Source organism: Phaseolus vulgaris, chromosome 11 (assembly GCF_051622355.1).
Source record: "Phaseolus vulgaris cultivar YP4 chromosome 11, ASM5162235v1, whole genome shotgun sequence".
Classification (NCBI taxonomy): domain Eukaryota; kingdom Viridiplantae; phylum Streptophyta; class Magnoliopsida; order Fabales; family Fabaceae; genus Phaseolus; species Phaseolus vulgaris.
In genome coordinates this window covers 8,661,265-8,677,902 of record NC_143508.1, presented here as the reverse complement: position 1 = coordinate 8,677,902, position 16,638 = coordinate 8,661,265, and the positions used below count along the sequence as shown (strand labels likewise).

Genomic DNA, 16,638 nt, shown 5'->3' with positions numbered 1-16,638 from the left:
TATATTGGTGCTACTTTAAAGGGGCAATATTTTATAGTATAAAATTTAGAAAAAAAATGATAATTTGAAAATTGAATTGGTTTTGTTTTCTCCTTTCTTTTCTTTATGTACCATAGTCAAAGGTATTTTAAAATTCTACAACAATGCTCTTTAACATTTACAAAATATAAATAGGCCCGTGAATACTACTACTAGGTACTCTTAATAGATATTTTATTTTCTTCAACCATATTCAACCATTTTCTTCCCATTAATTGTCTCTAAAGTTTGAAACTAATTGTTGTGCTATTCTAATTTATTTTGACAACTACTACAAAAGGAACTACGAGACATGAAAATGATCTTTATAAAATATTAAAATGATCATGGCATTGCTAATCCTGAGGTACATTCAAATATTTTTCAACATCCATCCTTCGATTGAAAAAACTAATATCTATCTATGCTAAAATAAGTTAGGTTGGTCAAGGTAACCCACTACATTCCTACTTTCTCTCTCACGAACCTATCACACTCTTTATCTAATTTTATTAAGGATTACATGAACTTGTTCTTCTTTAGGAATATCGTTTATAAATCTTATAATAAAACAAGCAACAAAAATATTTCATAAACTACATAATCGTTGTAACAATCCACAATGAAAGTCATCGAACATAAAACTAAATGTTTGTCTTAATGATTTTATAGTAAATATCATCAATTGTAAGACTTCATTAACAAAATGATCATTTTAACGGTCCTACAATAAAGATCATAAACTTGTTAACAAAATGATTGTCTTAATGATCCTTGATAAGTGTCTAATTTCAGTAATATTTCATATTAAAATATAGGCACTTATGAGTATTAATTGCTAAAATAAATATAAAATAATCCAAAATTTATGAATTTATACCTTTTTCATATTTTGTGATCTTTATTTGAATAAGAACATTTTATTCCCAAATTTGGTGTTAATTTCAGGTTTTTAGGGAAGAATGGAGATGACTAGGCTAAAGAAGAATAATATAAGATAAAAGGAGAAAGATGGAATGCCCCATAACACACAAGTGCACAAAAAGCCCAAATCAGCATCAAAGCATATCGCTCAAGCAAGCCCATGCTCGCTCAAAGCGAGAATGCTCCAGCAGCATTAGACAAAATCGACGCTTTGCTCGCTCAAGCAAGCTATATCTCGCTTGAGCGAGATAGCACCAAAGACATTGGGCCTTTTTACGTTTTACTCTATCAAATTAGCCTATCAATGTCACGCAAAAAAGTCACTTAAGTCTAGCAAATTAGGTTAAATAGGGGGCTTGAGGCACAATCCTGGTGTGCCAGATTGAGAAGAAAACACCACTGAGTGACTTGTAACCCACTTGGGAGAATAGGAGGTGTAGGAAACATTAGAGGAGGTAGTCGTCAAGGAGAAACATCCTATATCTTTTTTTCATGTCATCCTTGCGTGTAATAGTCATCATGAGTGGCTAATTCTACCATTTGGGATTGGAAGTAATTTGTTCAAGTTCTTAATTATTGAGGTGATATCCGAATATAATATTTTGTTCTTGATTGATTATTGGTATTATTGTTTTGCTTCTAATTCTTGATCTAGAATATTAAATCTGACTGGAAAGTATTTTTATAGTTTTGTCCTAAACAATAATATTTAACATATTTGAGTGTTAGAAATAGACTTGAAATGTTAATTGTTATCAACGTCTGAGCTGGATTCTAAATTGTTTTTATAAATATGCGAGAAATCGATACTTAGGAAGCATCATAATAATTTTATATGCGAGGAATTTATATAAATGAATTTTATACAGGCATCAATATAAATCAAAGGACATAATGTTACCATGCTAATCAAAATACATAAGAGTAAGAAAGATGAAACTCAATCCCTATTTTTTCAATTGAAGCAACAACTCTTTGCCTTGTTTTCTTGTAAATTATTGTCATCACAACAAATTCTAACTAACTTTTACTATTCTATTTTATATTTAGCGAATCTTCTACTTAAATATTCAATTATTCCTTGTGAGTTCGATATTCGTCATTAGGAAGACATTATTACTTTTGACAACATGGTGCATTTGTCGTAAAAAGTCATCAATCCTATACTAAAGATCATCAATCGTAAGATCTCATTGGCAAAATGATCATCTTTATTAGGGATGAAAAAACGAGTTAATCTAGTGTATCATTGGCCCGCCGAAAAAGGGACGAAGCTGGTTGACTCATCATAGTAAAACGAATTGAAAATCTTAAGCAGGTTGTCCAACTTTTTTAATTTTTAATTTTATACTTTAAAAACTTGAAAGTTTTTAATTGATTAAGTAATGTTTCTAATTGAATAAATTAAAATAATTATTACTTTTACAAATTAGTCCATTATAATTAATAATTAGAATTTAATTTGTAATTGTTAATGACTTATGTTACATATCTGCATCATTCAACTAATATAATAAAAAAGAATTAAATTATTTTAATTTTAATTTTTAATCTAAAAAAACAGACTGGCAGATTAGTCTGGCAAGTAAGACCGAACAAATCAAAGTGAGCTGACGGTTGAAAACATCAATCCGACTCAGGAGCAAAGCCAATTGTCATTTTGTTAAACCTACAATAAAAATTAGATTTAATTATCTTATTCATCTTTATATTTGGGATCAATATTCAACTTAGTACTCTGATTTTTAAAAAAATCAATTTGGTCCCTATATTTTTTAAGATGTATTCAAATTGGTCTTTTCCATTAAGTCTCACCTAACGACGTTAGGTGTTGATTACATGGCAGAGAGAAAGTGTTTATGTGGCATGGAGAGAGTATTTATGTGAAGAGAGAGGTAAGATTGAGAGTTATTATTATTATTATTAGTATTAGTATTATTATTGTTATTATTATTATTATTATTATTACTACTATTATTCTTAATCTTATAAAAACAATAATAATAATACTAATACTAATAATAATAATAATAGTAATAATAATAATATTAATATTATTAATAAGAATTGTAACACCCCGAAAATACATCTAACTATTTAAAACGTTCTACGTATTTCTATACAAAATTAGAGTTTTTCAAAACATTCCTCATACATGATTAGGACATATAGAAATATAAATATTTACAATATAAGTTTCAGAGTCAACACCCTAAAGCTCTTCAGACCCTCCGACACCTGTAATATCATCTGCTCGTGTACGTAGTACAGTCATCGCAGTTCAAACATAACAAGAAAAACAAGGGTAAGCTAGTGAAATTGCATATCATATCTAATTCTTGCAAAAAGAACCAACCAAACAAATCATTTATAAGCATTTCTTTAAATGTTATCATGTAAAATTTCAATATCAATTTCATCAATCATATAGACCACACATGGATCTATTTTTCAATCACAATCATTGGATTTCATTTCAATCCCACTTCATCTTCCGGAAGACTCATTAAGTATGCCCCTACCAGATACTAACACCTGATCCAAAGATTACCTGCGAATCTAATAGAAAGGATCGGGGTAAGTTCAAACATCCAATACCGAGTGTCTACAGTGGGACCCAGTGTGTATGAACTCCCTCCCACCTTCTCACCACCTAATATCTTAGTCTACATGACTTAGATCATTAGTGAAGTCAGAGGATCTCCGTTAAACATAGGCTTTTCATACTTAACGTACCATCAAACAACAACTCATATATTATCCCAAATGTATGACATCATTCAATCACATAACATTTAAAAATTCATATCATTCCAGAACTTTTCCAACGTTGAAAACAATATTTAACTCTCAAACTATCAAAATATAATATTTATAAAGTTTAAATAATATATAAACAAACACACAATATATAAACAAATAACACCCCTGCAAGAGAAATTCAATACTGGGACCACGTCCCTTCCACATTCAGATCTTCTATCCTAGGGTGCTATTAAAAATTAAATTTAGCTTCCCTTACCTCAATTGCCTGCTTTCCAAGCAACTTCTAGAATTTTGTTCCCCACAGTCTGGATAAACTTCAATATTGATGACTAAATCCTAAGAAAAAATAGACAACAAAGGATATTTAGAGTAAAAATGAACTTACTCTGTTTGAAAATCTAATCGGGTAGAAATGTTCCTTAACTCCTCAGCTACAGCGTGGTACGATCAGATTCTAAAATAGATGAAGATTGGGAGAGAAAATTAATAGAGAAGGAAGAGAGTTGAAGAGGAAAAGAGAAAAAGAGAAAACGTGCGTGAGGGTGAGGGGTGGGGATCTGCTCGGTTTCTTTTTTTTTTACAAGCTGTTACAAAAATAATAATATTATTAATAATAATCATAACAATAATAATAAGAATTGTAATAATAATAATAACAATAATAATAATTATTATTATTATTATAATTATAATAATAATAAGAATAATAATAATATTAATATTAATAAAATTAATAATAATAATAATAATAATAGTATTAAGAAAATTAATAATAATAATAATAGTAATAATAATAATAATAATAATTTTCAATCTCACCTCTCTCTCCACATAAACACTATCTTTGTCATATAGACATTCTCTCTGCCACGTAAACACTTTCTCCCTGCCACATAAGCAACATCTGACGTCGTTAGGTGGACTTAACGGAAAGAACAAATTTGGATACATTTTGAAAAACATAGAGACTAAATTGATTTTTTTGATACGTAGGTAATAATTGATAAATAATATTAATTTTACCTATTGATAATATCTATGGATGATTATTTATATGTAATATTTAATTTATTTATAAATATAGGTTTATGAGTAACTTGTATGTAGTGTTGAATTAATATTTGGTTAATTTTAAAAAGAAATTGTAGTGTTCTAACACTACAAGAAAATTATGAAATAAAAACTAATTTTAGAAATAAAAAATAATTAGTTGTTATAGTGACTAAATTAGAGACCATTTTAGAGACTAAAAATATTTTTGATTTATAAATTAGTTTCTATTATTATTAAATAGTTTCTAAATTGATATCTAATTAGGAACCAAAGCTTTTGCTACCAAACTTAGGTAGCTAATTAAATACAAATTTAGAAACTATTTAACATAATAGAAACTAATTTAGAAACTAAACAAAATTTTAGTTTAAAATGGTCTCTAATTTAGTCACTATAGCAATTAATTATTTTTTGTCTCTAAAATTGGTTTGTATTTCATAATTTTTTTTAGTGTAAAAACTAATTATTATATGAATTCAATATTCAAGGAGTAAAAATTTTGTTTAAGAACTGAGGAAACAAAACTAACAAGTTAACGCTTATAAATTACATCTTTAACAAGTTAATATCATAAGTAAAATTAATAATAATATTTATATTTTTAATAATAATATTATTAAATACTAATAATAATATTAATAACAGTTAATAATATAATGATAATATAAGTAATATTAATATTAATGATACCATAAATATTTATTAGTATTAGTAATAATAATATTAATATTAATATTAGTATTAATAATGTTATTAATATTATTAATAATATATTAATATTATTAACAGTAATAATAATAATAATATTAATAACATTATTAATATTAATAATAATATTAATAACATTATTAATATTAATAATAATATTAATAACAGTATTAATATTGATAATAGTGTTAATATTATTATTGTTAATTAGTGTATAATATTAAATTTATCGACAGATTAAAATATGTTACTATTAAAATTTGTGACTAATATTTGATGTTAAATTGATCCGTAGATAGTAATGTGTATGTACCGTTAGATTTATCTATAAATACAGAATTATAGATAATATTTTGTGAATAATTTTGATAAAAAATTACAGTGCTGAAGTACTTAGAAACTAACTATTATGTAAACTCAATATTCAAGGAGTAAATAATATTTATTTAAGAATGGAGGGAAACAAAATTAACAAGTTAATCCTTATAATCTTTAACTCTATGCAAGCAAAGAGATTCAAAGTTGAGCTTTGAATATTTTAGTTAAATCTTACACTTTATATCATGATATCTTTGGTTGAACAAAAGTGAAATTAAAAAATTAGTTAGAAATTAACATGTTCTTCCGTGACTGTGAATGAAAAATTGGAAGTTGATAATTATAAAACTAGTTTATTAAAGTGTTTGATTGAAGTTAGGGTTCTGAAAATCAATTCAGTCATTAACTATAACGAATTGAGTTAATTATTCAAGAGTTAGATTATTGATTGAACTAATTTATATAAATAATAAATTATTATTACATATGTCTATAAATTTAATAATTTATATTATTATAATAAAGTATTATCATATGAAATAATAAATAAAGTTGACTCAAATGCAATTTTATAATCTAAATTTTAAAAGCTTCATCGGTGGAGTGTAACAATTATCTAAAATAAAGTTCTTAATAATATAATTTTATAAATGAAGATTAAATAAAACAACTCCATAATCAAGATAAAGAAAAGAAAAAGACATTTAAAAAAAAATCAATACAAACTCAGACACTGGGTTTTCCTATGACTGAAAAAAATTATTCATTGAGAATTTTTTAAGACAAATTCTTTCTGCACATATGAAATTCAACCTACGCATATGAAGTCGAACATGCACCCAATTTTTTTAGTGAAATGATGAAAATGTTATTGTAAATGATAAAAATAATCTTAAAAGAAAAGGGTGTAGATAGAAAAATAGTTATGAAACTCTTTTTTGGATTTGGATTTTTCGAACATATTTCTACATTTTGGATTTTTTTTAAATACATTTTCAGATTTTGTGTTTTGATTTTTTTTTTCGAAATATATTTTATACATTCTGAATTTACTTTTTCCGAATGAGATTTTAATTTTTAAATTGTGTTTTTTAAATTTTGAATTTTCAAATTAAAAATAAAGAGTAATTTAAAAGTTTGAAAAATGATAGGAAGGAAGTTCAAATTATAATATAGGAAGAATTTGTCATTTCTTAACTTTATATAACAAAGGAAGTCTCTCACATTGAGCAAGATATGACTTGGTTTAGACAGTGGAATACTCATTTCAAGATTTAAAGCAGAAAATGAAATCACAGAAAAACTATCACATTAATCAAAAGGAACTTTATTCCTTTTTAGTTACAATGCTACTAACTAGATGAACAATTCTTGACAAAGTCATACACTATAAATATTCAACCTCTGGCATGAATCAGAGAACATAAAACTTAATCTCCATATTGAAAACTACAAAGATGCTATTGCAGATAGTTTCATAATTCTATAACATTTGCATTCTCGTCTGCAGAAGTCTTCTGATCTGAATCATCTGATGCAGACTGTGGAGCCTGGTTGTCCATATCAACACCAATAAAACATGCAGAATGCACATTGTGTGGAGTAATACCATTATCTGTTCCTCCATTAGGTGTGGCAGAAAACACATTCTCTGCTACACAATCAGGTATTGTTGTTGCTTCAAGTCCTGTTGGTGGTGGTGAAGAACAACTCTTCTCACCTTCTGTCCACTTTGGAACTTTCATTTTACCCCTTTCTGAATCTGGACTTTCCAGCATAAGGGGGACATTAGAAAATCCAAACAATTGTTTTCTCTTGATTTGAGTATTCATGTTTTGCTTGAAAGTGGCCATAACAAGCTGATGCACACAAGAGACAAAAAAGATTGAAAATGATCATAATGCAATAGTGTACAGTAATAAACAAATAAGCTAAGTACATCTAACAAAATTTATGAACAAACTAATTTTAGTATCAGTCTACTGGTTTGCATTAAATGTTGAGCATAGATTGAGATAAAGCTACTTATAATTGAAGAACAAGTGTCTAAAGATTAACTCTCTTGTCAATGATAAACAAAAGATTCCAAAAGTAAGTACAAAGGTTTAAACTAAAGTTTGTGTAAAGACACCTTTTATATGGTATATGTACAATACAGCTATACTTATAAATAACTCCTGAGTAATTTATTGAATCATCTTCCAAATTTACTTTAAATCTCACAAGGTATTCAATGTTTAATAGCACAGTTTATGTGAAATCAAAGGATAAATCTCCACCACATCTTGTAAAATTCTTACCTGAATAGGGCAACCTGCTACCAATGCACTCTCAAGGGTTCCCCCAAAAACATTTCCATCAGATTTAGCCATTGAAATTCTCAATGATCCAATTGTACGAACTGGACCATTAATGCCACAAGTGAAGGTAGAAGTTCCTGATAAAGACAATATCTCATAGGTACCCTGTATGCAGCAAAATCAATTTGAAAAAACAAATCAGAAAATGAAATACAAGGATATAGCATGCAAAATATTCAATATATAATTGTTTTCGGTCTCTCTTTTCCTTTTTCCTTAACCCAAAATCTATATAAATGTTGTAACAAATGCAAAACTTTGATGTCAAGTGAAACAGAAAGCAGGGTAAGATTCATATGAACATTGTTATGCTGGAGATAGTTTGTATATTTGTACCTCAAGTCTCATAATATGATTAGATCCACGAATGGTCACATTTGAAATAGCACCAGTAGCAGAAAGTATGCAAACTGATAGCGGGCTTTTCTCAAAAAAGGACATTATCATTCCTACCAAATTCTGAAAGTGATCAAAAACATGTTATTTTCAGTTGATATCACATTTATAGAACAGTTCTACAAAACTAAGACAAATCTGAAATATGAACAATTCTTTAAGGAGTCTTTTATTACCTCTCCAATTTGCACACTCAGTGCGTGAGGTATGAAGTTTCCCCCTGCTGTTTCTTGCATAAACCCACCTGTGATAAATAATTCAAGCATGAGAAACATATCAAAACATTTGTATGCATGACATGCTTATAAATAGACCAAATAGAACATGAGATTAAAATATAGTGATTTGTTGTTAAGAGATGGTCGAGCCAACAAAGTAAGAGAGACTAAAAAGTTGTAGAATTTATTAAGTAGTGAAATTAAGTATAACTTTAAATACCTCTTATATGTGTATTATAACTCTAATTTCACCTTACAAAACTTCATTTTTTAACATTTACATTCATTCATAAACTATTATGTGTGAATTTTTAACATAAAGTATTTTTCAAATTTCAAATTGTGTACTTTTAAAGTTAAAGTTGGAGTTAATGATAATCAGCATGGGAGTTAAAAAAAATTATTATTAACTTTAATGACTTAATCTATTTTGATCTTGTTACATGTAGTACAATAATCTTCTGATAAGATTTTGCTAACATAATTATTTGTTATTTTTCATATTTTAAAAAGTCATTTAATTTATTCAGAAATAACAACATGTGCTGTAGCTATGGTTTTGTGTTAAAAGAAAAAAAAACTAATACCTCCCAATACCCATGAATATTCGAAATTATTTTTGATAAAAATATAAATTAATTAATTTAATTCCAATCACATAGAAAGAAAATATGACAAAACCAGTAAAAATTTTCCAACACACTTTTAAAAAATATGGTTTATGATTTATATTAGTATTTTAAAAAACAAATTTTAAAGACTTTGTTTCATTCATTCTTCAATTTGATTAATAATAACCAGTAAAATATTATGATAACAAGTAAAAAGTTGTAGTGATAAAATACATTTATTTATCTTTGAAATGCATCTTGGTTTAAAAAAATGTAAATAAACATCTGTCAGCAGAAAACAATTTTGTCAAACAATATTTATGTGCAGACAAATTCTAGATTAAGAATAAATTGTATGTGACAAAACTCTCTCAAAATCCTCCTTTATTATCTTGCTATCATTATAGACTCATGCATATCAACCACCAAGTGTACAAACTCTATGGTACCATTTTGATACCATTTTTTTTCTTCCTTTGTAAGAATTTTTTTTTTCTTGAAAAACATATTTTCAATAATTTTACAAAAATCAATAGTAGGACAATGACTAATTACAAAACAAATAAAAAAAAAAACTGCAAGCAAATATAAACAAAACAAAAACAAGAAAACTCACCAATGGAAGCCATAGCCTGCAGTTTCCCAGAACCACGAGGGCGTCCCCTGCCTCTCTTGGTCTGATTGGAAAATCCTGGTGGCGCCGGCGTCACCGCCGACAACGGAGACGCCGTGTTCCCGACAGCCTCATGCTTCCTCGGCCTCCCCCTTCCTCGCTTCACCACCAATCCCGAACCTACAGCCTCGGAGTTTGGTACGGCCACAACAAGCTCAGAACCAGAACCAGGACCAGTTGCAACATTGACTGTGCTAACAACATTGTTGTTATTGTCTGCGGCGGCGTTGACATGCGTCACTGGTTCCTTAGGACTCTGTGACTCGTCCGATGTGGCGCCCAGAGTCAAAAACTGATCGGTGTCTGAAAGATTCTGTTGCTCCATACAAAGTAGAGAGAGTTATAGACACCCTTTGAGATTGTGAACTTTGTTTGATAACAAAGGAAACAAATTTTCTTGTGGGTGAGGGAAAAATAATAATGAGAAGAAGAAGAAGAGGAAGAAGAAAGAAGGTAATAATGGTGAAGGAGTTAGGACAGAAAACACAATGAAGAAGGTGCCAGAAGAAAAGAAAACCAGTTTTTGAGGTTCTTTCAGCAGAAACTGAAGAAATTTGGATTTTTTTTATAACTTTTCCTAAAAATATGAAAATAACTCTTCTCACTCACATGTTAGGCTTTTATTTTTCATGTGAATTTATAAATGAAGAAAATAGGAGATGAACTCTTATTTTTGTTTTTATGTTATAAATTCCTTACTTGGATTTTAAGCTTGAGTAAAAAAGGACAAAATAAAATTATTATTTGTTATTACTATTTTTTTATTGCATTTTGATTTTATTTTTATTTTTAATTAATATAGGGTAAAAGAAGGAATCTCGTGGATTATAAAAATGAAAATAAATAAATAATAAATGTTTTTTATTTATTGGCAATAAAATTTTAATTGCCATGAATTAAAAATTAATGTTTTATAATATTTAATCAGATTTTTTCCTATATATTATTTACCGTGTAAAATATTTATTAGTTTTAATATGGCATTAATTTTGTATTTTTGAAAAATGTTTCTCTCTCTTAAATCATCGTGAATTAAAATTACAGCAAATTGCTCAAATATTAGTATTTTTAATATTGAAAATATTAATAATATTTTTTTCTGGTTAGTTATTAATTCATATTTTATTACTCTTAAATTATTTAACGTTATTATTGTATTATTGATTTTATAACTTCTAATATTTATAATTTTATTATATATTATTAAAGTAATTCAAATGTATGAATTAATTTGGCAGTTTTGTAATTTTGTATAATTATGTTTAATCAATTTTTATAATTTTTTTCTGTTATTTTTTTCAATTAGTTTCTATAAAATTAATAGTAATTTTTTCTTTTTTTAGTATAAAAACTTCTTAAATAGGTTTTATTTTTCGTAATAAAAATCATTTTATTCATGTTTTTAGGAAAAAAAACATGGAAATTTAATATAAAACAAAATTTAAGATTATTTTTACTGTTAAAATAATTTTATTCTTTCTTGAGAAGACAAATAAAATTTGAATTTTTAAACAATTCAAGATCAAAAGTGAAAACAAATTAATTTTGGGCAGAGTTATATAATCACAAATCTGAATTCATACTTAACAATTTATTTTATATATAATATATATTATGGGAGAAAGTTCCTATATTTTAAAAAATAACTGCTTATTCAGTTTCTTTAGTTGTAATAACCTTTTATTTTGGTCTTTATACTGAAAAAATGTTCGTTTTATTATTTACAATATTATTTTAATTTTTTTAATTTTTATATATTATTTTTAACTAATGCTTAAATGTTTAGAGATAAAAATAATAATATGTTTAATAATTTTGAATTTTTTTTAAGGGTGGGAAATAAAAGGTTATTTTTATTTAATTAAAGAGACCTTTAAATTATAATATAATAAATTATCTAACAAAAAAATTTATACTAAAATAAAATATACGTAATTTATCACTTATACATTGAAATGGATGGCAAAATGTATTATAACATCCCTTAAGAAATTACATAACTATAAGGGAGACTATGATAAAAAACAATTAATTTTTTTGTGTATGATAAAAACGATTGATTTATTGTGGCACGGATTTAATAATTATAATTTCATTTATAGTTATAAATACAGCTAATTAATTTTCTAGAATATTTTTTCTTTACATTATATATATATATATATATATATATATATATATATATATATATATCATGAAATAGCATTGGTCAATGGCAAAGTTGTTTTTTTCTAACGTAAGTATTTAAAGGTAGATGTTATAAAACTATTTAAATTTAAATTCATGAAAAAAGTATTAATGTTTGACACGTTAAAATATACAAACATTAAATGGATTTTTTAAAAATAATTAAGATATATTTAATTCAAATTATTTTAAAGAGTGGTTATTATCAAACGTTGGCTAATTTAATTGAGAATAATCGAAACTATTGTGTTTAACTGTTTACAATTTACGTTAGGAGAAATATCAAATATAGTGTAAATAATTTCATATTTGAACACATATAAGTTATTTTAAATATTAAGTTGAAAATAATTATTATGAGAGTTATTTTGGAACACTTTACGAAGCAATTGTGTTACTTAACAAAAATGCTGGTAAAGTAGGTAGTGGTCTCAAGTGCCAGATAGTTTTTTATTTGCAAATAGATCGAAATACGTCTCACGTGGCATGCTAAAAAAATAAATAAAACTAAGTAACTAAACATTAATATCAAATGCAATTCAAATAAATTAATTATCAATTTAAAATTAGTATATTAATAAAAATATTAATATGAAATGTAATTCAATTAAAATATTAAAATCAATCAATTATTTTAAAATTACTATAATAAACATAAAATCAATTAATTTAAAAATAAGTTTATTTAATTATTATAATTAATTAATTTAAAAATAAGTATTAATTAAATAAATTGAAAATTCAAATATAAATTTTAAATTAAAATAATCAATAAACATAAATAAAACTTAAAAATTAATTAATTAATTAAACTAAATATTAATTGTAATAAATAAATGAAATTATATATTAAAATCAATACGTAAACTTAAATCAAATATTCATTAAACTCAATAAATAAAATATTAATAAATCATCAAAAAAACTTAAATAAAATATTAATTATTAATCCATATAATTAAATAAACTTGAATAAAAAATTAGAACTTAAAAGATAAAGTTTACCTTCACATAGTAATTACTATTGTAGGCATTATCAATTGTTGAGTGGCATATGTAAAAGTGAGTTAAATTATAATTGAATAATTGAACGTGATATGTAGAATGTTATGTTTTTAAGTAAAAAAAAAAGTGTTTTAACTATCACTTATAGTTTTTTAATCTAAGGTTACTATTCAATTCAACAATTAGTATTAAAGTCAAGGTTACAAGTTTGATTCCTAGTAGGACTATTGTTTAAGAGAAGATTGTTGTATGTTGCACAATGGTCCTGTTGTGTAAGCCAAGAGGGTCAAGTCACAATCAAATAGTTCAATTTCTAGTAGGACAATTATCAGGGGAGATTATTGTAGTGTCTCATGACGAAGGTCAGGAGGGTCAAGTCACAATCGAATTGTGGTGATTGGGTTGTTATACTCTTAAGTAGAAAGAGTTGCACCTTAACTAACAGTTATAACTTTTTGTTCAATGTTAAGCGTTCAATTCAACAAATGGTATCAGAAGGTCATGAGTTTGATTCTCATTAGGACATTTTTTCAAGAGGAGATTATTGCATGTTGCACAATTGTCCTATAGTGTAAGTCAGGAGGATCAAGTCATAATTGAAGAGTTTGATTCCTAATAGGACAATTGTTGAGGGGGAGATTATTGTAGGTACCATCAATTGTCCCATGACAAAGGTTGATGGGTTAAGTTACAATCGAATCGTGGTGCTTGGACTATTACGCTCTTAAGTATAAAGAGTTACACTCTCACTATTTGATATTGCACTCGAATCAAACAATTACAAAATATATATAATAAAGTCAACCGTTAAAACATGTAACAATAAATTCAACCTTTAAAATATGGAACATATGACATGTAATTAGAAATTCATGTTTAATCTTATTATTATATTGTATAAGGCCAAGGCGATCTTGGTCGGTCGAAATATATCTTGGCAACAATATTTAGATGACTATTCCCTCCAACAATAAGGACACACAACGTACTCTCAACATACTCAAAGGTTACGCATCTCTTCAAATAATTAAATGTAATTAGCAACAACATTACATTTAAACATTCCTGAAATCACAACTAAGGGGTACTTGGATCTTCCTAAAATTTTGTACAAGTATAGACCCATAAAAATTAGCATAAATAATTGGGTATTCCAAACTAAAAGAATCTTCAATCTAATCTGAATATCAATCACTGAATATGAAAAAAACATTAACTTGAACTTTAGAGTTTAAATCAAACTTCAAAATACAAAAATGCATTCATCATGCATGGTTAGCACTACATTGTTGAAGATAGACTATGATGTCTCCAAATCCATGAAGATTGGTTGAAGGATTTGTTGTTGCTTGTGTGTGTGGGTTTTGGGTAGTTTGAATTTGTAATTCACTCATAGATTTGATCTAAGGTTGTTTGCTTTTAATCCTTTTAGAAATAGATGTGTTTTCAAAGAGAAGTGGAAAATCAACCTGTTGAATTGTCGTTTTAACCGTTGTTTTACACTTAGAGGTTTCTGAAAAGGATTTTAAACTATTTGACTTTGGTTGACTTTGCTGTCAAACCAATTCAATCGATTGTTTTTCGAAAAATCAATCGACTGTTTTTTGAATTTTCTTAACAAAATTTTGTTATCTTAGTTCAATCTGTTTTAATTTATTTAAAATTGATTTGGCTCTTGCATTAAATGTTTTTAACAACTGATTAGAGTATATATAATTTGTTTACGCTCTTGGTTGTTATTAATTCACAAGATTGCTTTCAAATCAAGTTTTTCCAAGATTGCTTAAGGTTTTGGATTCTTTCTAAGAGTGGAATAGGATTGCACTGTATTTTCTTCTTTTCAATTTGTGATTGTATCAGGTGTGAACATTCCTTTTCTCTTAAAAATTCTATTTCTGTAATAATTGTTGGCGTGCAGATTCATAGGGTGTTGCCAAATGTGGTATGTGTTCTTGAAGGGTTCAAGATCACCACTTTGGTGTGTGTGTGTGTTGTAATCAAGGTGTTTTGATTGCCTAGTGGAATTCTTAGAGGTTTTCTGGAACTGGATGTAACTCTTGGTTAAGAGTGAATCAGTATAAATTTAGAATGTGAATTTCTCTATCCCTCATCTCTTTAAATTTGTTTTTGGTTGAATTTTATAATTGTTGCTATAAAGAACCGATTGTTTCGCAAGAATAACCGGTTGATTTTTTGTTGTTTGTGTGAAAACTGGTTTTAAGTTTAGCTGAACAGATTTCTGGTTAATTGATTCTCTTTGGCTTTCATTGTACCTTCTAAATTTGCGAAAATCTTTTATAAACAATTCACTCCCCTCTTGTTTAAAGCCTACAATTCTAACATACATGAGTTTAGAAAAGAAATATATTTAGAAAAAAAAAATTCTACAACAAATTTCTCACATAAACTTTTTTTTTTTTGTTAAGCACCACATCGAAAATATGTGTGGACTTAACTTATATCTTTTTTGTATGGATTTTTGTGTTTAACAAATTTCAACAATTCAAAAGTGGGAACATTTTGTCATATAAATTAGTAGTTATATTTTTTATTTTTAAGTTTGTTTTAGAAGCTTAGGAAATTTTTTTTGTGTATTAATACTTTTTTTTTCTTAGATAACATGTAAGAGAAATTATCTATGAAATTGAAATCCTTGTGTCGGAGGAGTTTAAGATTTATAGTTATTTATTAAGTGAATACTTTGTATTTCTAGTTGCATCATATGTTTCCATAAATTATGTATATTTTGATACATTTTATTATAGATGATAGTTATGAATATATTTAGGAAAAATGAAGTTGTTTATCTGAGTTAAATGTAAGTTGGGAGTCTTACATTTGGATAAGAATGAGGAAATAAGTAATTTATGAGAATAAAATTTTGAAAACCTATGGCTTTAAAACTTTGGATTAATGGTAGTATCATGGTCTCTTGTATAGGTTTGAACACAAGTCATTGTTGTTAAATCTCCCTGATGTATCTTCCTCGCAAGATCCCAAGATTTATGTTAATGTAATATATCTAAATTATTGAAATGGGTATGTTCAAATTACTAAAATGGATGAAAAGGGATAAAATGCATAAGAATAATGACACTTGTTTGTTTTCTCTACTTGAGCATTAGGTTGGTCATTAGACCGATAGTTGAACAATGATATTTATCGTCAAGGCAAAGCATTATGACTTGATTGGGAGAGAAATCAAATGAATCCTCTTTCCTTTGAGAGTATGAGCACTCAAACACTTGTTTGGATGCTCAAGCAAGGAGGATGTCACATTAATTACCTATCTTTCAATAATATATTACTCAATTACTCGCATCACCCTCAAGCAACATATTATGATTTCAATTATGAAGGAAAGTTGGTTCAAGTGAGGATGGTTCACTTAAGTGACATTC

At 26.7% G+C, this 16,638-nt stretch overlaps 1 protein-coding gene across 1 annotated transcript; it reads right to left on the bottom strand.

Annotated features, from left to right (window-relative positions):
• Positions 1 to 7,091: 7,091 nt before the first annotated feature.
• Positions 7,092 to 10,578, bottom strand: LOC137826171 (AT-hook motif nuclear-localized protein 5). Its single transcript, XM_068632047.2, has 5 exons — positions 9,989 to 10,578; positions 8,720 to 8,787; positions 8,484 to 8,606; positions 8,088 to 8,252; positions 7,092 to 7,646 (listed from the first exon to the last, which is right to left on the bottom strand). Exons 1-5 carry the CDS (start codon positions 10,368 to 10,370, stop codon positions 7,263 to 7,265), a joined length of 1,122 nt encoding a protein of 373 aa, XP_068488148.1. The 5' UTR covers positions 10,371 to 10,578; the 3' UTR covers positions 7,092 to 7,262.
• Positions 10,579 to 16,638: the final 6,060 nt, after the last annotated feature.

What these genes read in the sequence shown, in the direction of transcription:
- LOC137826171 (XM_068632047.2), bottom strand. Translation starts at nt 10,370, where the DNA reads ATGGAGCAACAGAATCTTTCAGACACCGATCAGTTTTTGACTCTGGGC. An exon ending in ATCATATTATGAGACTTGAG is followed by an intron (nt 8,253 to 8,483) that starts GTACAAATATAC and finishes TGCTGCATACAG; the next exon opens with GGTACCTATGAGATATTGTC. An exon ending in TAGCAGGTTGCCCTATTCAG is followed by an intron (nt 7,647 to 8,087) that starts GTAAGAATTTTA and finishes TGTGTGCATCAG; the next exon opens with CTTGTTATGGCCACTTTCAA.